Here is a 24,924-nt window from a genome sequence, read left to right on the forward strand (position 1 = left end):
AAATTGAGGAGAAGAAAAGAAGAGAATTGGTGTGAAGAATGTGAGAGGTATGAAGGGGTATTTATAGGCTAGTATGAGCATGAATTATGGTAGGAAAATGTAGGAAGAATTATGGTAATTAGGGTTTAAGAGATTACTTGGAGAAGTGAGCAAAGATTTAAGGAAAGTTTTGATATTTGAAGGGATTGTGTATAATTGAATATGGAAGGTATGTATGTCATGAAAAATATTAAGGAAATTGGAATTACTTGGGGAATAATTAAGAAGAATGAATGGCAAGAAAATATAATGATTGGATATCAAAAAGATGGAGAATTAGAATTATGGAAAATAGGAGATTTAAAGAAGATAATTAAAAATACAAATTACCAAAATATTTTCCCAAAATCTTCATGGGATGGCCGAAATTTTTGAGCTTTCCTAAGCTCATATTTTCGGCCCTCCTATTTAGTATTTAGTAATATATTTTGCTAGTTTTAAGGAATTAAAAATAATTGTGTAAATAATATTTATTGTAATAAATAATTAAATAATAAAATACCAAATATTCACCAAATAATTTAACTAAATAAAAATCATATTTTCACATAAAAAATCCAAAATTATTAGCTAATTAATTGGGATTTTCGGACCTATTAAAATAATAATAACATATAGCTTTTGCCTTAATTAAAATATCCGAAATATATAAATAATCCGGTTTTTAAAATAGGATAAATGGATGATAAATCTTATCCAAAATAATGATTAGTTTTCAAAATACTTTTGGCGCCAAAATTCTAAAATCATTTTGGCTCCAAGATTTAAATAGTAAGTTGAATTACTAAAATATCCTTTTTAGAAAATAATAATTAATTAGGAAAATACGTATGAAAATATGGGGTATTACAGTCTACCCCCCTTAAAATAAGTTTCGACTCGAAACTTAGCCAAAAGAAACGAAAATCATTTTGAAATTATTGGTTCATGCACATCCTAACTTGACTCAAGACTCCAACTAAACTTAAATAAGACTCGAAATCACTCAAAAATGACTCGAAAAGTAGACGCGCGAAACTCTATCGCCCTCTACCCCCCTTAAAAGGAGTAACGCCCCCGTAACTCGACCACTAACCTTAGTCAAACAGTTCTGGGTAACGTTTCCTCATATCAGCCTCAGCTTCCCATGTAGCCTCTTCAGTTTTCTGATTTGACCACAATACTTTCACAATGCTCACATCCTTGTTCCTTGTGCTCCTGACCTTAGAGTCAAGAATCTTTACTGGTCTTTTCTCATAAGTCAAATTCTCATCCATCTCAATGGTTTCTGGTTGTAACACATGTGTCACATCAGGAATATACTTTCGGATTTGGCTCACATGGAACACATTGTGAACTCTTTCAAGCTCGTTAGGCAAATTCAACTTATAAGCCACTTTTTCCACTTTCTGAATGATCTCATATGGCGCTATGTACTTTGGGCTTAACTTTCCCTTCTTTCCAAACCTCATCACCCCTTTCATGGGTGAAATTTTCAACAAAACCTTTTCTCCTACTTTGTACTCCTCTTCCCTCCTTTTCATATCAGCATAACTCTTCTGTCGATCTTGGGCCGCTTTAATCTTTTCTTGGATCAACTTAACCTACTTCACCATATCCTCAATCATCTCTGGTCCAAGAACCATAGTCTCACTTATATCATTCCAAAACACTGGGCTTCTACGCTTCCGACTATACAATGCTTCAAACGGTGCCATTCCAATGCTTGCATGGTAACTGTTGTTGTAAGAGAATTCTATCAAATTCAGGTGGTCTTCCCAAGACCCTTGATACTCTATCACAGAAGATCTCAACATGTCCTCCAAGTCTGAATCGTTCTTTCCGTTTGACCATCTGTCGCTGGGTGAAATGATGTGCTCATTAACAACTTAGTTCCCATTGCCTTTTGCAAACTTTGCCAAAAGTTAGACAAAAATCTTGAATCTCTATCCGAAATGATATCCGTGGGTACCCCATGGTACTTCACCACAAACTTCACATATGCTCTTCCCAACTGATCCATGGTCCAAGTACTTCTCATGGGTATGAACACTGCTAACTTCGTCAACCTGTCCACTATTACCCAAATAGTGTCATTCCCTGCCTTAGTCTTTGGCAAGGCTCCCACAAAATCCATAGAAATCGAATCCCATTTCCACTTGGGCACCTCCAAGGATTGGACCTTTCCTTGAGGTCTAAGATGCTCAATCTTCACCTTCTGGCATGTCAAACACTTAGCCACAAATTTAGCCACTTCTCTCTTCATATTGGGCCACCAAAATGTCTTCTTCATGTCCTTATACAACTTATTTCCTCCAGGATGCATTGAATAGGGAAAATTATGGGCTTCTTCCATAAATATTTGCTTCAAATCACCATGATTCTACAGTATACACCATCTTCCCTTAAAACGAATACTTCCCTCATCACCAATGGTGAAATCCAACACTTGCCCTTCATCAATCTTCTTCTTGATTGCTTTCAACTTCTCATCTTCTAATTGGCTATCCCTTATCTCATCATAAATGGATGGTTGAACCACCAAGGCATTCAACATCCTTGCCCCTCCACCATGTTCCATCACCTCCAAGTTCAACTTATGAAATTCCATACACAACTGATCTGGGACTACCATCACATTCACCGTATGTTCTGACTTTCTGCTCAAAGCATCTGCCACCACATTAGCCTTTCCTTCACGATATTGAATATCCAATGTATAATCACTCATATACTCCAACCATCGTCTCTGTCTCCCATTTAAGTGCGTCCGGGTGAAAATGTACTTCAAACTCTTATGATCCGTGAAAATCCTACAAGTCACCCCATACAAGTAATGTCTCCAAATCTTCAAGGCAAACACTATTGCAGCTAAATCCAAATCATGGGTTGGGTAATTCCCTTCGTGAACCTTCAACTGCCTCGAGGCATACGCAATCACCCTTCGATTCTGCATCAACACACATCCCAATCCCAACGTCGATGCATCACTATACACGTCATATAGATCACTCCCATCCGGTAAAGCTAGCACAGGTGCTGTGGTCAACCTTTCTTTCAAGATCTTAAATGCCTCCTCACACTCTTGGGTCCATGAGAACTTATGCTCCTTTTTCATCAAACTTGTCATGGGCTTCGCGATCCTTGAAAAATCCTTCACAAACCTTCAGTAATAGCCTGCTAAACCCAGAAACTCCTTACATATGACACATTATTTGGGGTTGGCCAATCACTCACAGCTCAAATCTCGCTTGGGTCCACTAAAACTCCGTCCTTGGAAATCACATGGCCCAAAAATGCTACTTTCTTCAACCAAAAATCACACTTAGACAACTTGGCATACAACTGATGCTCTCTTAAACATGACAACACTTGTCTCAAATGCTCCTTATGCTCTTCTTCATCCTTTGAATATATCAAAATATCATCAATAAACACCACTACAAACTTGTCCAAGTATGGCCTGAAAATCCTATGCATCAAGTCCATGAACACTGCAGGTACATTGGTCAAACCAAATGGCATAACTGTGAACTCATAATGACCATAACGGGTCTTGAAAGCACTATTTGCAATATCTTGCTCCGCATTTCTCAACTGGTGATAACCCGATCTCAAATCTATCTTTGAGAATACCCCTGCTCCTTTCAACTGGTCAAACAAATCATCGATCCTTGGTAATGGATACTTATTCTTCACTGTCACCTTGTTCATCTCTCGATAATCTATACATAACCTCATACTTCCATCTTTCTTCTTCACAAACAATACTGGAGCTCCCTAGGGTGATGAACTAGGCCTAATATAACCTTTCTCCAATAAATCATCCAACTGGGTCTTCAACTCCCTAAACTCAGCTGAAGCCATCCTATATGGAGCCTTCGAAATAGGTCCAGTTCCAGGCACTAGATCGATAGTGAACTCAAAATCCCTCACTGGTGGCATACCAGGAATCTCTACCGAAAACACATCAGGAAACTCTTCTACAACATGAATACCCTCTTCACCTTTCTTTTCCTCACTTTCAACCTCTTGAACACTACACAAAAACAAAGGACAACCCTTCTTAACTAGCTTCTGTAGTTGCATTGCAGACACAATTCTTAACCTTGAGCTTTTCCCTTCCTTTTTACACACCACTTTGGTCTTACTTAGGCTAGTCAAGGTGACCTTTTCAGCCGCACAATCAATTTTTGCTTCATACTTTCCCAACCAATCCATACCCAGAATCACATCAAATTCATTCAAGTCAAACTCAATTAAATCAGCCAAAAACTCAACCCCAGAGATGGAAATAGGCACGCTAAAAAACAATCTCGAACAACTCCTCACTTCCCTAGACGGAATAGACACATATAGAAAAACTGACTCAGGACTCTCTAACCCGAGACTCCCAACTACTTCCTTAGAAATAAAAGAATGTGACGCCCCTGAATCAAAAAGACTTTCACAGGAGAAGAAATTATAAAGAAAACACCAATTACCACATCATTAGAAGACTCAGCCTGCCGACTATTCATCACAAACACACGACCCTTTGGGGCACCTCCCGCACCGCTACTGGTTCCAGCCTTGGTTGTAGGTCCACTAGACTGAGGTGGTTTACTAGGTGCACTAGACTCTTTCACCTTCCCAGACTTAACATCAGCTTCCTTCTTGAAACACTCATACTCACGGTGTCCCAACTTCTGACAGTAACGACAAGTTACCAGGTTTCCCTCACAGTCCTTCCCTGGGTGGTCTTTCTCACACGTCTTACAGAAATACTTCCTCTTGGGCTTCTCACCCCTTTGGTTCCCATTCCCTTTATGGTTGGACAACTGTCCCCCATTTCCCCTTCCCAAATTTCCCCTTGTTGTCCCTCCTATCTCCAGAATTCCCTTGGTAATTTCCATTAGGCTTGTGCCTCTTTTCACCCTCGTGAAAAGAGTCTGGGTTCTTCCTTTTCTCTCCCACCTGCTCCATTTCCCTCCCCTTAATTCCGTACAGATGGGATGCACGGCCATAGACTTCATCTAGGGTCTCAAAAGTCACTCCCTCCTAGCTTCCCTTGGAGGGTCAAGGTTAGGCCTTGCTCAAATCTTTGAGCCTTAATGGTTTCGGTAGGGACTACTTCCGGGGCAAATCTCATTAACTCAATGAACTTGTTGTAGTATTCACTGATTGACATGTTTCCTATTCTTAGGTTGGTAACTCCATACACTTCTGCTTTATAAGGTAGGAAGGGTAAAACTTCTCTCTCAAGGCTTCCTTAAACTCATCCCACCCAAAGTTTGGTCTTTTCAGCAACTCATCCTTTCTTTGGGCCCACCATAAGTCAGCTTCCTCCCTCAAGTAGTAAACCCCATTGTTCACCCTCAGCTCACTTGGGCAATTGATAGCATCAAACAGCTTGTCTAACTCCCTAATCCAGTTTTCAAGGCTGGTTGGGTCCTCTTTTCCCAAGTAAACAGGTGGTTTAGCTGCAGCTACCCTCTTAAAGACTTCACTATAGGCATCAAGCTCAGGATTTCGGTGTTCCCTGTTCACCACCTTCATGATGTTCTCAGTAATTTGGGTCAACTGCTTAAGGACCTTTCCAACTTTGGAACCAGTGCGCTTACTCCTTAAATGTTCCCTCATTCTTGGAGACATAATTCCTGGGTATGATTATTATACTTGGAAATCAAAACAAGTTCTACTCGTACAAGCATTCAATTCACTTAATAACATAGAGAAATTTCAAATAATTCATTTTATTTCATTAATAATTAATGAAAATACAACTTTGTCACTTAGGACAATTATTGAAACAAGAAACAAAAACATAGTTCAAAAACAATCAAATAACACTATGGGCATAACCATCTTCAATAGGATCATAATCCGGATCATCACTTCTATTGCTTGGTTCGGCCATGAGAGTTGGGTTATAACCACTATAGCTTGGAATAAGGCCTGATGAGCTTGACCCAGATTTACTTATATTTCTGTCCGCGGGCAGGAGTGTAACTTGGGCTTTTTGTTGGACTTACATCCCCAAAAGGTTGGCTTGAAGAAGCTTTGGGGTTTTGGGCTCTTTCTTTTGTAGTTTGAAAACGAGTTCTGGGCCTTTTTGCAACATGAAAATGGGCTTTTGAGCTAGGTTGTTTGGAAAATTCATAGCTTGGAGTTTGGCTAAGAGAATGGTAATGTTTGCTCCTACCAAGAGGTGGTATGGACTCATCACTAGATTCCACATACTCATGTCGCTTCTTAGGGTATGAAAAAGGTACTTGGGCATTTAAGAAGTACATTTGGTCATTAGGTCCAAAGGTTCGATCTTTTGGGATCGTGGGAATTTTCACATTTTTCCTCCTAGGTTCATACTTGCGCTCCACATAGTGCAAGTCCCTCTTAAAACTAGCCATGGTTGCTAACCACTTCCCTTCATGATGGTGCTTCTCATTCCACATTGTTCCATCTTCCTTGATCACATCCCCATATTTGTCAAAAAGAGGTTGGTATTTCTCAATTCTAGGCGAATGGGCCAAGGCTAGAAGAACCATCCAAGGTTGTTGGGTTAAGGCTTCCTTACCATTCTTCTCATAAAGGGTCAAGGCCAAAGTACAAATTCCAGTTATGAAATCACTAACTGTGACTCCACTATCTTTCAAGTAATGAATGTCAAAATATTGGCGTCTCATTGCATCAATCATTTTCATCTGTTTCACACATACATGCAAAACAATTAATTAAGTGTCAAATCACACAAACAATCCAATTCAAAATCCATTTGCAATAAGCAACTCATAACTCAACCAAACATAACTCAAGATTACCCAACCATGGGTAATAACTCAAAACTTCGGACCTCTAGACCACACTCTAAGGTGTTTTAACACCAACTTTACTGCACACATAATCGCATACTCAAGTTTCAAACAATTTCAATTCTTTTTATTTTCGAAAATAATAAATATGTACTTGAATCAAGATTAAAGGACGGTCGAGCCCGCATCTCCTAGGAAAGTTACCTACGACGTTGAGGCGAGCCTTTCCTAGACAGAAAGTCGTACCTATTATAGGCCTCAGTAGAGAACTCGAGAGTCCTTTTCTCCCTCATCTTTCCACAAATAGGAAAATAGTTTTTAAGTAAAATAAAGCTTTTGACTCACGCACAAATGCGAAACTTTTATCTATCCTATATGCCCCCTTAAGTCTACCCACAATTTTTTTTTATTGCTACTCCAATTTTAATCTTTTTTGGACCTTGAAAACTGATACCACTTTGTAACACCCCCAAATCTCCCTCTACAGAAATACTAGTATTATCCGTATAATTATACCGTAGAGATAGACTTAGGCGTATTACCGCCGCGTGATTATGCAAGGCTACTCAACTTACTAAAAATAACAATACTTTGCAGTGGAAACTCAAATACTCTTCTTTATTAATAATAACCATAATAGTAACCAATGTTATGAGTACTAAAAATAGATACATGACCAAATTCCTAATTTAGTGAAAACCAATCCCGGGACTCCAATGCATCATTTATTGACTTCACCTGAAAAAACACTGCTTTCCTTTACGGTAAACAGGGCGAACCAAAACAAATAAGAAGTACGAGTTAGCACAATATGCTCAGTACGATAAGTGCAAGATAATTAAACTCAGTTTATTCGCAAACATGCTTCAAAACCAGTTTCCAATGATTCCAAACTCATGGTTTAAAACGAATTCTCAATATTCCAATAACCAATAAAACCAATTCCAATTATTTAAAACCATTTTCTCATATTAAAAACCAATTCCTCATAATAAACCAATAAAACCAGTAAAACCAATTCCTCTCCTAAGTGTACACACCCCCCAAGCTAGTCTCCTTATGTTACAAGGCTATTCTTGAGGAAAGACCCGGTCATACAAATTCCAAGGCCTTATCAATAAACAAAATCCACATATTTGGATTACTTACATGCTTATAAAGCATAATAATAAATCAATGATTCAATAAATCCTCTTTTAAATCCAATAATCAACCTTAAATGAAAACAATCCAAACTCCTTTTCCATAAATCCAACTTGCTTTCAAAATTAATCCTTTTTAAACATGAATAATAAATTAATTAATCAAAACATGTTATAAAAATCAATACTCCAATTTAATTATTAAAACCAATCCTTTAAACATACTTTTAATTCATAAACCATAATTTAATTCAAGCAACATAAATCGTTCAAACATGATATTCAAATCGATCACTTTCAAGGTATCTAGCCACCTAACACGTACCTTGATCTTCGCTTAGCCAACAACACTTCAAAAGAACTCTCAAGTAGCTTGATCAAAAACACCCTACAAATAAATATAACCTTAATCAATATAAGGTTAACAAATAATCACAAATAATTAAATTAAACCCTCCCAACTATATGTACATGAACTTCTTAAATTAATTCAACATTAACATTATTAAAAATCTGATTTTATATAATTAAACTACTCATAATAATTTTATATTAATCTCTCATAATAATAATAATAATTGAATAAGAGAAAAGGAGAAGAAAAGAATTGGATTTGCGTAGGAAATAATAGGCAGAACCTTTAGAGGATATAACGCCTTTGATATAGCTCCAAATTGGGTAATTCTTGAGCCTAACCTCAAGGATATTTTGAGAGCAACAACTTTCTGTGAAATGGCAATACCCAAAAACGAACCAGAACTGCCCGAAAATTGGCTTCAAAGATGAACGGGATGATTTGTGTAAAATTGAGGAGAAGAAAAGAAGATAATTGGTGTGAAGAATGTGAGAGGTATGAAGGGGTATTTATAGGATAGTATGAGCATGAATTATGGTAGGAAAATTTAGGAAGAATTATGGTAATTAGGGTTTAAGAGATTACTTGGAGAAGTGAGCAAAGATTTAAGGAAAGTTTTGATATTTGAAGGGATTGTGTATAATTGATTATGGAAGGTATGTATGTCATGAAAAATATTAAGGAAATTGGAATTAATTGGGGAATAATTAAGAAGAATGAATGGCAAGAAAATATAATGACTGGATATAAAAAAGATGGAGAATTAGAATTATGGAAAATAGGAGATTTAAAGGAGATAATTAAAAATACAAATTACCAAAATATTTTCCCAAAATCTTCATGGGATGGCCGAAATTTTTGAGCTTTCCTAAGCTCATATTTTCGGCCCTCCTATTTAGTATTTAAGAATATATTTTGCTAGTTTTAAGGAATTAAAAATAATTGTGTAAATAATATTTATTGTAATAAATAATTAAATAATAAAATACCAAATAGTCACCAAATAATTTAACTAAATAAAAATCAGATTTTCACATAGGAAAATCCAAAATTATTAGCTAATTAATTGGGATTTTTGGACCTATTAAAATAATAATAAAATATAGCTTTTGCCTTAATTAAAATATCCGAAATATATAAATAATCCGGTTTTTAAAATAGGGTAAATGGATAATAAATCTTATCCAGAATAATGATTAGTTTTCAAAATATTTTTGGCGCCAAAATTCTAAAATTATTTTGGCTCCAAGATTTAAATAGTAAGTTGAATTACTAAAATACCCTTTTAATAAAATAATAATTAATTGGGAAAATACGTATGAAAATACGGGGTATTACAGAATACAATGTACCTGAATGGATTGTTAATTCCCAAACCAAGAGAACTGAAGGATTAGGTTATAATAAGAAGAATTTCCAGAAAGAAAAGAAGTATGTTAACTTACCTAGTAGTATTGTCTGTTATTTCTGTGGTAAAACAGGACATAAGCAAGATAAATTTCCTAAGAAATAAAAGAGCACTTTAAAGAACGAAAATCATGTTGAACAAATTTGGATTAGGAAATATGATTCAACATTTGTTACATATGAACCCAAGGAAACCTGGGTTCTTGACACTAACATTTGATTCTTCATGCAGGTTCTAGTGAGGGGGAACAACACTTGGTGTAGACACCCAAATGTGCCTCCCCAAAACCAAACCCAGTTATTAATACCTTTCATGTCATTTTACTATCGAATAAAGCAAAAGTGTGAAAAGTCTAGTGATGAGAATGTTTTTATTAAAATATCTCTTCTTTCTGTTTTTTTAAAATATTTCTTTTCTTACCCTATTTTTGAAAAACGTGCATTCCAATTTAGTTTGGTCCATGATATGGGTCCAATAATGGTGTGTTGGATGGGGTTTGAAAAGACCTTTCCAACGATATATTATAAGCCAAATTTCGATGAATAATGAGGAAGTTATCACTAGTAGAAAAAATGAAAAAGCCACCGGTTAAAGGCCACCGGTTTTTGTAAACTGGTGGTTTAAAAAATAGGCGGGCTAGGACAAATATTATTGCCACCGGTTCAAACCAAACCGGTGGCAAAAATCCTCAAGACCACCGGTTTTGAATCGGTGGCAATATTTAAATAAAAAAAATCGCGGTTTTTTATCTCCTCTTTCCCCATTCTCTGGCTCAATTGAACACTTTCGTTCCCAAGTTTCGACCAAACGGCAGCATCGAATTGAATCCTCTCTTCAAACCCTACCACCACAAACTCCACCACTGACGCTAAAGCTACCGCACCACCATCCACCACCTCCGCACTCCCTCTATTACATGCGCACACCTCCACACTCCCTCCACCATTCAGCGCAAGCAGCAAATTAGGGGAAGCGTTCATGGTACCTCCACCACCTGTCACCAGTCACGCCACAGCCACCGCACCACCATCCACCACCTCCGCACACCTCCGCATTCCCTCCACCACGCACTGACCACAAGCAGCAAGCAAGGAGAAGCCTATTCGCCCAAGCCGCCGCGCCACCGTACCCTGCCGCCGGGGCCCTAACTGAGTTCCCTCCACCGACCTCCGTCCCTATCCACCTCTACCTAGGGTTAGTATAATATTTTCTTTTGTATTTTGAATAATTTTTTAATTTCTTTTATATTATTATTATTATTATTATCAATTTGTTGTTGTTGCTTAATTTTTGGTTAATTATAGTATGAATTGAATTATTTTGGAGTTAGATTGAGGAGTTATCCGTTTTAGATTACATTACATAATGATTTTCCTAATGCTTTTAGGAAATATATGGATTATGGAGTATAATTTGATATGTTGGAGTGGTGTTAAATTGATTGTTAGGTTTTATTAGGAAATTTTGAATAAATTAGAGATTATTCGTAGCCTTGTTACTTAATTAGTTGAATTTGGTAGTATATTGTTGTTTTAATTTCTTTTATATTATTATTATTATTATCAATTTGTTGTTGTTGCTTAATTTTTGGTTAATTATAGTATGAATTGAATTATTTTGGAGTTAGATTGAGGAGTAATCCGTTCTAGATTACATTACATAATGATTTTCCTAATGCTTTTAGGAAATATATGGATTATGGAGTATAATTTGATATGTTGGAGTGGTGTTAAATTGATTGTTAGGTTTTATTAGGACTTTTGAATAAATTAGAGATTACTAGTAACCTTGTTACTAATTAGTTGAATTTGGTAGTATGTTTTAATTTGTAATTTTAGGTTGTTTTATTGTTCTTGACAAAATTACTAACTTTTATTTTTTGTTTTATTTTTTATTTTTGTAGATTCATAATATGTAGTGAAGCACAAGTTTATTAATTATCTATTCAAGTGGGAATTGAAGTTCGAGACATTATATCCATTGTATTTGCTATATTGGTATGAACTATAAACTTTATGGAGCTATATTTATTTCTATTAATCATTTTGATAAAAGTTTGTTCATGATATTACAAGTTGTGTCTTGTTTAATTATAAATAATTATAATAATATGTAGAATCTTTGCATCATCATATGCCTAGATACCCGTTCAAGGCTTTCTCATTAGGAGAAAGTCTTGAATAGTCCCCGGTTGGGACTGTTCTTGAATGTTTACTCTCACTTAGGTGGTGAATGTATGTCTTTTTTTCGATTTTAAGGAACATCTTGGCTTTCCATTTCTTCTCCATGTTCTCTGGGTACATATGTGGGTAAGTAATTATCTACATCTTGTACTTGGAGAACTGGGGGGAAGTGCTGCCGGATTTTCCTTAAAATTGGAAAGTTGACTTACATTCACTAGTGAGAGTAGACATTCAAGGATGGGTTAGGTTGGAGTGTTAAGGACACTTTGGAAACATGCATTTTTTCACTATATGAATGGTATATTCACGGTGTGTACTTGAAGTTGATTTGCATAAGATATGTAGCAATTGTACATTATTGATATATGTTGCTATATATGTTTAGAGACACTTTACTAAATGGGGAAGGATCGTGGTTGGATGTATGGTAGACGTGATACAATGGAATTTTGGAATGGGGTTTAAGAGTTTTGCGAGACGGCTTTATCTTATCAGCGCAAAATTGGTGAGGAAAGCCTATACTGTCCTTGTGTTGATTGTAATAATGTGAAGGTGTCAATAGTGTTGAAATCATTAGAGATCATGTACTTTTTCGTGAGTTTAGACTTAAATACCATGTGTGGATTTGGCATGGTGAAAGTGGAGAGTATAGTGGGGATCTTGATGGGAAAGATGTGCATGATAGAAACAATGAGATTCATGTGGACGAGGAATGCAAGAATGATGAATATGTTATTGATAGTGGTGAGGATGGAGCTGAGGATCATCCAGTGGATGAGGTCAAGGATGAGGACGTGGATGAGATGTTGCATAATGTCGAAGGTGATGTGTTTGAATTACTATCGGAGGCTTCCAAAAAGCCTTTGTACCCTGGGTGCAAAAAATACTCCAAACTTTCTGCCGTGCTAACACTTTTTAACATTAAGTCGAAGCATGGGTGGACGGACGTCAATTTTACTTCTTTGTTGACCGCATTAAGTGAGATGTTGCCTGATGGGAATGAAATTCCTAAGTCTTACTATTATGCAAAGAAGCTTATGTGTCCATTTGGTTTAGAGTATAAGAAGATACATGCCTGTCCTAATGATTGTATTTTGTATCGTAATGAGTATGAACAATTGGAGGAGTGTCCACAATGCAAGAAATCACGCTACCAGCGCATGAGTTGCAATCCTGGTACAAAGGGACCTCCTGCTAAGGTGTTGTGGTATCTTCCTATTATTCCAAGGTTTAAGCGTCTATTCTCAACACCAAAAGACGCTAAAAACTTGAGGTGGCATGCCGAGGGAAGGAAGAAAAACAGAATGCTGAATCATCCGGCTGACTCGCTCCCCGCAATGGAAGAACATTGATTTGAAGTTTCTGGAGTTTGGTAATGAAGTCAGAAATTTAAGACTTGGGTTGTGCACAGACGGGAAGAATCCATTTGGCACTCTTAGTACCTAACACAACACTTGGCCGGTTCTTTTAGTGATCTACACTTTGCCTCCTTGGTTATGTATGAAACGGAAGTATATAATGCTTTCATTGCTAATAACGGGGCCTAAGAAACCTGGAAATGACATAGATGTTTACCTTGCGCCACTAATTGACGATTTGGAGAAAGATGTGGGACGAAGGGGTTTCTTGTTTTGATGCTCATAAGAACGAGGGGTTCACATTGCGTGCAGCCCTTATGTGGACCATGAATGACTTCCCTACATATGGAAACCTGTGTGGGTACAAGGTTAAAGGGAAAAAAGCATGCCCCATATGTATTGATGAAACATCAAGCATATACCTTAAGAATTCTCACAAAGATGTGTATATAAGGACTCGAAGGTTCCTTAGGCGTGATCACCCGTACCGTAGGAAAAAAAGGCTTTCGATGGGACAGTGGAAGAGGAGACTGCGCCTAGGCCATTGACCGGTGTTGAGGTTTATGCTCGAGTTAAGGGTATACGAACAGTGTTTGGAAAATCTGAAAAAGCTCCGGACTCAACAACTCTTTTCAAAAAAGAATCAATTTTGTGGAAGCTTCCGTACTGGAAAGAACATAATGTTAGGCACTGTCTTGATGTGATGCATATAGAGAAGAATGTGTGTGATGCTCTTGTGGGAACACTTTTTAATATTTCAGGCAAAACAAAGGATGGAAAGGGTGTACGGTTTGATTTGCAAAAGATCGGGATTAGTCCGAAATTGTGGCCTCAAGACAAGACTACAAAGGGGAAGGAAATAAAGGGAAAGGAACCGGAACAAGAAACTGTAAATGTTTCGAAAAAAGGAAAGGGGAAGAGCAAGGGAAAGGGAAAGGTCGCGGATGCTTTAAAGAGTAGAGATGAGGGTAAAGGCAAGGTTGAGAAGAAGTATTTACCACCGGCTTGCTACACATTGTCAAGGGTAGAAAAGCGGATGTTTTTTGCATGTCTTTACGGCATTAAGGTTCCATCTGGGTACGCATCTAACATGAAAATATTTGTATCCTTAAGTGGAGAACTGAAGCTGACAAGTATGAAATCCCATGATTGTCACATGTTGATGCAAGTATTTCTACCGATTGAAAAACGTGGTATTTTACCGAAGCACGTGAGGGAAGCTATTACAAGCCTATGTTCGTTTTTCAATACAATATGCAGCAAAGTGTTTGATCCTTGTACACTTGATGCTTTGCAAACGGATGTGGTTGTGACTTTGTGCAAATTTGAGATGTATTTCCCACCCTCATTTTTTGACATAATGGTGCATCTCATTCTTCATTTGGTGAGTGATATTAAGTTGTGCGGTCCAGTTTTCTTGAGGTGGTGCTATCCGTTTGAAGGACACATGGGCACATTGCAAGATAAAGTAAGGAATCCGGCTCATCCGGAAGGAAGCATGATTCAAGGGACCATGAGTGAGGAGATTGGTAATTTTGTGGCCGACTATTTATCCATTGTTGAACCTATTGGTCTTCCTGCTTCTCGACATGAAGGGAGACTGGATGGTCATGGCACAATTAGGTCGAAACGAATGTCACCGGATCGAGATCAGTTCTTACAAGCACACCTTTATGTGTTGCACCATGTTGCAGATGTTCACACATATTTAGATGAGCACATGGCAAAACAAAGGATGGAACATGGTCATTAGTTAAAAAATGTAGAAAATGGGCAAGTAGAAGTCATTTAGGCCTTATTTAGGCTATTTAAGATGAAAATGCGACCTTAAACTTAGTAAAATGCTCTTTTTCTATGATTTCAAGGCTTAGCCACCTATAACTAAGTATAATTGACATGTTATGAGAAAAAACATGGTCATTAGTTAAAAAATGTAGAAAATGGGCAAGTAGAAGTCATTTAGGCCTTATTTAGGCTATTTAGGATGAAAATGTGATTTTAAACTTAGTAAAATGCTCTTTTTCTGTGATTTCAAGGCTTAGCACCTATAACTAAGTATAATTGACATGTTATGAGAAATAACATGGTCATTAGTTAAAAAATGTAGAAAATGGGCAAGTAGAAATCATTTAGGCCTTATTTAGGCTATTTAGGATGAAAATGCAACCTTAAACTTAGAAAAATGTTCTTTTTCTGTGATGTCAAGGCTTAGCCACCTATAACTAAGTATAATTGACATGTTATGAGAAAGAACATGATCATTAGTTAAAAAATGTAGAAAATGGGCAAGTAGAAGTTATTTAAGCCTTATTTAGGCTATTTAGGATGAAAATGCGACCTTAAACTTACAAAAATGCTCTTTTTCTGTGATTTCAAGGCTTAGCCACCTATAACTAAGTATAATTGACATGTTATGAGAAAGAACATGGTCATTAGTTAAAAAAATGTAGAAAATGGGCAAGTAGAAGTCATTTAGGCCTTATTTAGGCTATTTAGGATGAAAATGCGACCTTAAACTTAGTAAAATGCTCTTTTTCTGTGATTTCAAGGCTTATCCACCTATAACTAAGTATAATTGACATGTTATAAGAAATAACATGGTCATTAGTTAAAAAATGTAGAAAATGGGCAAGTAGAAGTCATTTAGGCCTTATTTAGGCTATTTAGGATGAAAATGCGACCTTAAACTTAGTAAAATGCTCTTTTTCTTTGATTTCAAGGCTTAGCCACCTATAACTAAGTATAATTGACATATTATGAGAAACAACATAGTCATTAGTTAAAAAAATGTAGAAAATGGACAAGTAGAAGTCTTTTAGGCCTTTTTTTAGACCGTTTTGACCTAAGTATTCAATTTTTTACATATTTATTACTCACATGTTTAACTTAACTAATTTAATTTATTCTAACATAATTTATATATATTCCATGTTTTGCAAGGTGTAAAAGGGAGATCCGTTAACAAGCAAGGACCTTAATGAAGTTCGAGACATGTTGACATCTTTCATCACCTTCAATTTGTAAATGTGGCATCATTTTGAATTTATACTTTGTTAATTATTAACTTTTAGACTACAATATTGACTAGTTAGCATTGTTTGTATTTATGTATATCACACTTTATTTGTTGTATTGCATTTGGTTTAAATTATTAATGTCTAAATATATATTTTTAATTCTTGTTATGATTACTAATAATAATTATATTATGGCAGAATTTATAGCAATAATATGGCAGAATATTATAGCAGGATCAGTTGCAGGAATAATTGCAGGCAAAAAAAAAATTAAAATTACATTCCTATTATTGCCACCGGTTTACCGGTTCAAACCGGTGGCAAAAGTCACTCTTTCAAACCCAAAAAAAAAAACCGCGCCATTTACATTGCCACCGGTTAACCGGTGGCCATAATTATTATTACCACCGGTTAACCGATGGCCATAAGGACTTTTGCCACCGGTTTTGAACCGGTGGCCTTGCGTTGCATTATTGCCACCCCCCAAATGACCACCGGTTCAAAACCGGTGGCAATGGGGGGTTTTCAACCGGTAGCCATTACATATTTTCGCCTAGTGTATGGTCAAAATACTAAACTGGGTCCAAACCGGGTTTTATCTACGGCCCAATGATCATGTGGAGGGTCCAAAGGTCTAATCCTATTCCTAAACTAATTAGGATTAATTAGAACCTTCTATAAGTTTCTAAAAGATCTTAATTATTCTTCTTAAAAGATAAGATTAAAGAATTTGAGTTAAATAAAAACTTTCCTTTTTTTTTTCTTTAATTCTAATTCTATTCGAATTTAAAGATGTTCAAAGACAGTCAGATTTTATTTTAGTGTCTCTTAATCTTTATCCAAATTTTATATGGTTGGATAGATCTTGAAATTATCTTTCCAATAATATATTATAATATTAAATTCGAGATATAACGAAAAAGATATGAATGAGATACAAAACTCTATCCAAAACTGACACCGTCAAAGATTTTAATCTGATTCTAATTGGGTTGGAAATTAGACCACATGACCTTTCCAATGACATATTTTATGCCTTATTTGGACTTCTGGATCAAAAGATATGATAAAAAAAAATCCGCAAAAACTGCTGTCCATCGAGTTCTATTTAGATTCGCATTCGGATTCTTTTCTTATTCTTCGACCCTCTTTTTTCTCTATAAATAGAGGTAATATCTCCCTTTTTTCAATCACCAACTCTCATAAAGAAATTCTTGATTCTCTCTCTCTTTCTAGCTTAGTTTTTTACAAACACAATTCCTCATACATTAGCACTAGACATACCTAGCATTGTTCAAAGTTGCCTTCGCCCTAGACGTGAAAGGTTTAATTTCTGAGGGTTTGGTCCCAAATATTTATTTCAATTATTTAATTTTATTGTTGTTTATTATTTTCCTTGAAGTTACTAACGTGTGTATTTTGTTATTAAAAAGAGATATGAGGCATCCAAGTAAGTGCTTTAATTGTTTGCATTGATATTATGATAAAGAAATCATGTCTAGGTTGTTATTATGATTCCTGATATCATGTTTAGGGTGACAACAATAAGTTCCTAGTATCATGTTTAGGGTAAAGAATATAATGTCAATTATGATTCCTTCGATGCCTTTTATTTTCTTTCCTAATATTCATGTTAGTATCATGTTAGGGTTAAAGCTTTGATTTTTGATGTTTAGTGACATGATAGGGTTTGTTATTAATCTTGTTAGTATCATGCCTAGGATCTTGCTATTATTATGCTTTAACATGATTATTTTAATTATGAATATTATTATTATTATTATGATTATTATTATTATTATTATTATATTATTATTATTATTATTATTATTATTATTATTATTATATTATTATTATTATTATTATTATGAATAATTTATAATTATTATTATGTTTCTTGATTATATTTATTGTTATTGCTTGATCACACCTTTTATGCATGTTTAAAGGGAATTGGTACTTGTAATCACGCTTAATAAGATAATTAATAATCTTCTGTAGGGTTAATTTGATTATAATTCAAGTGATCGCCAATAATAATTTTGTTTGTGCATTAATATTAAACCAACATAGATAAACAGGTTTAGGGTAATCCTATTGATTGCATGTTAGTCAGAAAGCGTACATGAATACGATAAAAAAAAAAGTAGAAGCCTATTTAGGTTGGATTTGTACCTTCATCTCCGAACTGCCAGTCATGGTTCAGGACCTATTGGAGTTGACGATCTCCTGGATCCTTAAGGGGTGTAACCTTCGCCCTGTGAACGGTTTACAAGTTCCTAAAACTTGTTGGGGACTCTTTTGCTCTATCTTCTTTCCCTTTGGACGCCACCGTACTTAAGTGTATGATCACAGTGGGGTTCAAGCTAGGGGTAATGCTTGAAATATTCCCTACAGTTTTTTGGCGACTCCACTGGGGAGGATTTCTATTTTAATTCCTAAAATTTATTTCGGCAATCATTTAGAATGAGTGGATGAGACTCGAAAAGTTCTAAGTATTTCATGTGTGTAATTTTGATTAACATTATTGTCATATGCATAAAAAAGATCTCATTGGAAAGACCATCCATAATGAGTTAATACATAGGATTTTTACACGTAGGAAATTTGAGGAATATCTTTCACAACTAGGATCGAAATAATGTGCGAAACTGAAAAATTTTATCGAGCACAGAAAGCTGCTGGGGCATGTAGGAACTAGTGTCAGCGAACAAAGAATAGCGCCAACATTTTGACGTTAGCGCCAGGCGACAGCTTCTGTCACCAGGCGCTAAAGCCAAAAGGTGGCGCTGGACTCTGTTTGCTGGCGCCAAGTTCTTCCAATACCGAGCCAGAAATATGCGTTTCAATTTTGACCAGTTTTTAGCACTGTTTGCTCGATCCTACTTTCTGATTGAGTTTTTCTCACTTTTCTGAAACCCATATGTGTTCTACATATGGACATAACCCCCTGGGAATTCATGCTCCATCTACCTGATTGAACGCTCTGAGCAATAAAGGGTACATTCGAGAATGTTGAATTCACCAAACCATGGAAGCGAGTTTTTAACTCGCGGTGTCCCATCCACTCGCGCCAACCCTTCACGGTAAGGCTTCCGCGCGGTGCACCCAGACAATTAACCATGGACCCTCTTTGACTAACCCATATCCTGAACTTTAGAGAACTAGAGCCATGGTTAGGTTGCAAACTCATTGCATCATATTGTGACTACTTGACTACTTGTGCATTCTTTGCTTGTGCATACTTTATGTGTTTTTCCTAACCGTTTGGTTTGACTTAAGTTTGTAAATAAGTTTTAATAAACTAATTAATGACTAAAAGAATTTGCTTAATTAATTAATTAATTAATTAATTTGAGGTAATAAATATGTCTAAAATCGAGTCATAGTTCCTTTAAGTCAACCCGGATTTTTATTCCCATATATTGCACAAGCGTCAACTTGTTTTGGTCATAGCCGGAGTTCTAAAAAACTACGATTCGTACAATCTATGGATCTGTAGCCCTGAGTTTTATCTTTAATTTGGCGTTGGTTTCATCCCAATCATAGTTACAGATCAAAAGTTATGACTAAAATACCACAGCCTGTCCAGTTTAATGCACATACGTGAAGTCTTAACTTAGTCTTTGCTTAAGTATAGTCACATAATCTAGCCACATGGTCATGACACGAGTCTTAACATGTCACCTACACTCACTAGTTTAACACACACTTTGTACATGTCAACATGACCATGTCTTAGGTTCATGCATGAGTCGGTTTTCCGTCATTTGAGTTGGGGGTACATTCTATTCCTAATTTCTTCAGATCCCTCCATATACATCATTTTTCTTCACATCACGACCATCATTCTTCCTACCTTCTTTCATCTATGCATGTTGAATAGAGTAAAGTCAAATAGTTAACAATGAATATCCCTAATTTCCCTTTCCACAGTACTTGGTCAAGGAGAGAAGGGCGATTAATCAAGGACAACACCTTTGTTCAAGTCTTACATTTTGATAAACCGATTCGTCAAAAGAGGAAAGCTGAGAAGATAATGGCAACTCAAGAAGAAGTCAATGAACTTAGGAATCAATTGACTAGCGTGAATGAAGCATTGAAGGCTTTAACCCTCAAAATCAATGACCTTGCAAAGCAACAACAAATGGAGTTTGTGCAAGAAAGCTTGAGCAAGCTATCTAGTGACTACAAGTTCCAAGGCATTAGTTCACAAGGGGTCTCGCTGGATAAGGAACTTCTTCCGCATAAGTTCAACCCCAACGACATCCCAAAATTCAAGGCAACTGACAACCCTTATTTTCATCTAAGAGCTTTTGAAACAATAATGAGTATTAAGGGTATTGATAAGAAAGTGTTTCCCTCTATATTTTCTCTATCTCTTGAAACCTTTTGCCAAAAATGGTTCTTCTCCCTTGACAAAGGGAGAACCTCTACTTGGGAGTCAATAGTGAACACTTTCATTGATAGGTACAAGTGCAATATTCAAGTTGAAACCGATTATAGACAACTTGAGATGCTAAGACAAAAAGAGAATGAAGGCTTTACTTCTTTCTTTAATAAGTGGAGGGAAACCTCCGCGAAGATGATTGAGGTGCCCTCCGAAAAAGAATCTGTGAGGATGTTTATCAAGAATCTCCAAGAGAAGTATTTGAAGCATTTAAAATATCAACATAATTTGAATACTTTCAAAGCCGTTTATGACATCGGAATTGAAATCAAAGATGACCTCACAAAACAAAAAGCTACTAACAATAGTAACCACGGTGGCTGGAAAGGAAAGAAGAACGACAATCCTTCTTCTTCCGAAAACGCCCACTCTAGTAACAATGTTAGTACCTTTGACCATAACGGTGTCTTAGCTATGGATAATCAAGGATACAAAAAGAAACCCAGGAGAGAGTTAACACCCGTTGGAATGACCTATGATGCTGCTTTTGATCGTCTCTATGACCAATGGTTAATCAAACCTGTTGGCCCTACCGAGGATCCGATCCAACGCCAGAAAATCGATCTTCTAGATGGAATCCCAACTCTGTTTGCAAATACCATCGAGGAAACGGTCATACCACTGATGAATGCTACAAATTTCAAAATCTCATTCAAGATCTCATAGAAGCAAATAAGATCCCATTGCCTCTAGCTAACGAGAAGACTGGGTGATGATGAAGCAAACGACACAAGACAGAGGCGAGCTTCAACGACGAGATTTCATGACCTCTTTTTTTCTATTTCTTTTTTTATTTACCCTTTCCCCCAATAAGTCTAACATAGGCACCTTTCTTTTCCCTTAGATTAATTTTGTAGAATCTTTCTTTTTCCCTTTTAATAAAATGAGCATTTATTTCCTTGCATATGATCATCGAATTGCATTACATTTTAAAAAAAAAAATCCATGTCAAACTAAGCACAAGGTATACCAATGATTTGAGGCACCCCTTGTAGCCACCTCATATTACCTTTCACCTTTCAAATATACAATCCTTTCTGATAAACCACTTTGAGCCTCGTCTAACGATAGACCTTTCTTTGTTCGACCCACATCTACCTAACCTTGGGATGGGATGGTGTGCAACTTATGCAATTTCAAAAGCTTGAGTGTTTTCAAAAACTAAAAAAAATAGTAAAAAAAAAGCAATAAAAAAAACAACAAAAGTGTACAAAAGGGCAAGTGTTCCAATGTCTTTGATATGAACATGTCTCGGATTGCGTTTCTTATCGAGTGCTCGGTACCGTGCCTTAGAAACATGAATACCAAGTGAGTGATAGACCGCATGATCGGGATTTCCCACACTTATAAAAATAAAAAAAATGCAAAAGCAAAAAAAAAAAAAAAAAAGAAGAGAGCAAAAATAAATAAAGCAAAAAAAAGAGTAAGAAGCCTCAAGCATGAAAACAGAAATATTCAAAAGCAAAGTTGCACACCTTGGGGGCTTATCTAGAGTCTTGAGCCTTTTATCACCTTCTTCTTCAACCTTTAGCCTAACCACGTTACAACCCTTAAAAAGACCTTTTTGAGGTATACACACACTTGTGCGAGGTTCGGCTAGAGCTACGTTCGGCCTGATTCCTAACGGATACGTAGGCAACCTCACATCGAGGTGCGGCCGTAATAAAAATGCATTCATATTCACATTCACACACTCACACCATGATCATATCAAGGGATCCCCTGTGCTCATCCCTATTCATTTAGAGTTAGACTTGGGGGCTTGATCCTTACATCATTAGCCTACCTAGCCTAAGAGTCACCATTATTTAACTCTTTTCAATATATTTTCCACATACTTAGCCCTTGCGGCCTAACCTTAGTGTCACTATCACACACATCACAGATACATGACCAAATATACTTCCCTTAGGAACCCTTTGTCATGAAATCTTAACACAACGCTGAAGCATGCCTTGTCATATCAACATCACTCGTCAATCAATCATCATTGCATCACAAAGTGTGAAGTGCTTAGCCTCCATGCCTAAGTTACTTAAAGACTTTCATTATCGAGTCAACTAGGATAGTCTAAGATGTTACAATCCTTGTACTGTGAGAGACAACGTTAACGGATTAAGCTCATTCAACATGCATCTTCAAAAAAAACTTCACTTCAATTCTTTTTTGTGTCTTTCTTTTTCGGGAGTAAGTCGGTACCGGCCTCCACAAAAATGACGGAAAATTTTTGTTTTTTTGCATTTTCAAGTCCCACGATCACAGTACAATGCACACACGAGTCATGTACATGTTGAGTCATGTCATGATATTACCTTGATTTGAGTCTAACACATGTGTCAAACACTTTGAGTCGAGTCAACCTCGAGTCAATCACAGGGAGTCAAGTTTATACCTTGAGTCACGACAAGTCAATGAGTCAAGCAACACTAAGTCTTAGTTCAACCCTAAATAAAGATAAGCAAAGTCCTATAGTCAAAGATATAAATCCAGGTACATCCCAGCAAGCGAGGACATTCCCGAATTTTTTTTCAAAAAAACCACAAATATGATACAGGAGATTCCTCCAAGATAAGAGGAGTTACATGGATCAGTAAATTAGAGATGAAGAGCTTTAGTTTACAAAAGATTTGAGCGGATTTGGTTGAAAGGAAACGACCAAGCTCAAAGTTCGGAGCAAAACCAAGCAACAACAATAGCAAGAGCAGAATAGGGAAGACCCGACTCCAGCACCAAACGACAAGGCTGTCGTTTGGCAACAAAATCTGGCGTCTGGCAACAGAGTTCAGCGCCTGACTCTAGATCCCGACGTCTGGCGACAGAGCCAATTCTTGAATCCAGAGATATTTCAGCAGCGACAGAGCTCGAAGCTTCTCAGAATGGTTATTTCGACCTCATACAACAATTTCGGGTTCCTTAGTACGCCAGTTAGCCCCTATAAGCAAGCTGACATGATTAGTAGTCGGCTCGATTACAATCGTAGTAAGTGATTGACCTGACAATAAATCGTCTCACTTAGCTTAAGCGCCTAAAACACTGGCTCATTACAAGCACCAACGTATCAGTTTAAAAGCAAGCACTTAAACGACAATATTTCCAAATATGGATTGTCGCGCATTCTTCTTAAACGACAATATTTCCAAATATGGATTTTCGCACATTCTTCTTAAACGACAATATTTCCAAATACGGATTGTCGCGCATTCTTCTTAAACGACAATATTTCCAAATATGGATTGTCGCGCATTCTTTTTAAACGACAATTTTTTCAAAAATTGGATTGTCATCCCCAACTGACAATATTTCCAAAAATAGATTGTCGTGCATCTTCTTCAACGACAATTTTTCCAAGATTGGATTGTCATCTCTGACAAAGTTTCCAAGCGTGGATTGTCGTGCTCCTTCTCTGTTTGGCAATTTTTTCCATGTTCGGATTGTCATCGCTGGCAAGTTTTCCGAGATTGGATTGTCATACACCCAGTTCCCTATGGCAAAATTTCCCAAAGGATTGTTGTAGGACTCTATTCATCATAAATTTTGGCAAAGGTTCCTCAACGTTGATTGTCATTCATTTCAGTAAGTGGAAAATTTTCCCGAAGTGGATTGTCGGTCTACTCTTTTTTGCAAATGTTCCAAGACGCGGATTGTCAATTGTGGCAATATTTTCCTAAAAGGATTGTCGCATAGCGTTGGCAAATTTCCAAGGTGGATTGCTTTCAAGAGTTATATTCCAAGATGTGGATTATCGATCGTAGCAAAATTCTTATGATAGATTGTTACGAAGCATTGACAACTTTTCCCAAAAATTGGATTTTGGCAAATTTTCCGAGATACGGATTGTCGCTTCATCGTAGCAACATTTCCAAGGATGGATTGTTAAGAAGCATTGACAACTTTCCCTAAATCGGATTGTCATACATCATACAAGAGTTGTGTTGGCAACTATTCCCAAAGAAAAGAGGATTGTCATCACAGCAAAAGCACCGACATACTGGTTCACAAGCAGCAAAGCGCCGACGTACTGGCATAGCAGCATTAAGGATCAATAAGAAGTGATCTTTTTTAAGACTATCACAGCGGAAATTGGAAGCAATTACAGGCGTATCAGTCTTCAGGTGGTATTCTCTAGCTTACAGAAGATCGTCACAACAAAACGGTTACTTCAGAGACGTGTGCTCGACGGTGCAAGATACGCGTTTCTTAAC

The 24,924-nt window shown here is 36.6% G+C and overlaps 2 protein-coding genes across 2 annotated transcripts; both read right to left on the reverse strand.

Annotated features, from left to right (window-relative positions):
- Nucleotides 1–1,115: 1,115 nt before the first annotated feature.
- On the reverse strand, nt 1,116–1,562 carry LOC110716750. Its single transcript, XM_021895385.1, has one exon. It carries the CDS (start codon nt 1,560–1,562, stop codon nt 1,116–1,118), a length of 447 nt encoding a protein of 148 aa, XP_021751077.1.
- A 2,236-nt stretch (nt 1,563–3,798) lies between these two features.
- LOC110716752 lies at nt 3,799–4,913 on the reverse strand. The gene is made up of 2 exons (XM_021895386.1): nt 4,503–4,913; nt 3,799–4,422 (listed from the first exon to the last, which is right to left on the reverse strand). Exons 1-2 carry the CDS (start codon nt 4,911–4,913, stop codon nt 3,799–3,801), a joined length of 1,035 nt encoding a protein of 344 aa, XP_021751078.1.
- Between the last annotated feature and the right edge of the window lie 20,011 nt (nt 4,914–24,924).

This window comes from Chenopodium quinoa, unplaced genomic scaffold (assembly GCF_001683475.1).
Source record: "Chenopodium quinoa cultivar QQ74 unplaced genomic scaffold, ASM168347v1, whole genome shotgun sequence".
NCBI classification, from domain to species: Eukaryota; Viridiplantae; Streptophyta; class Magnoliopsida; order Caryophyllales; family Amaranthaceae; genus Chenopodium; species Chenopodium quinoa.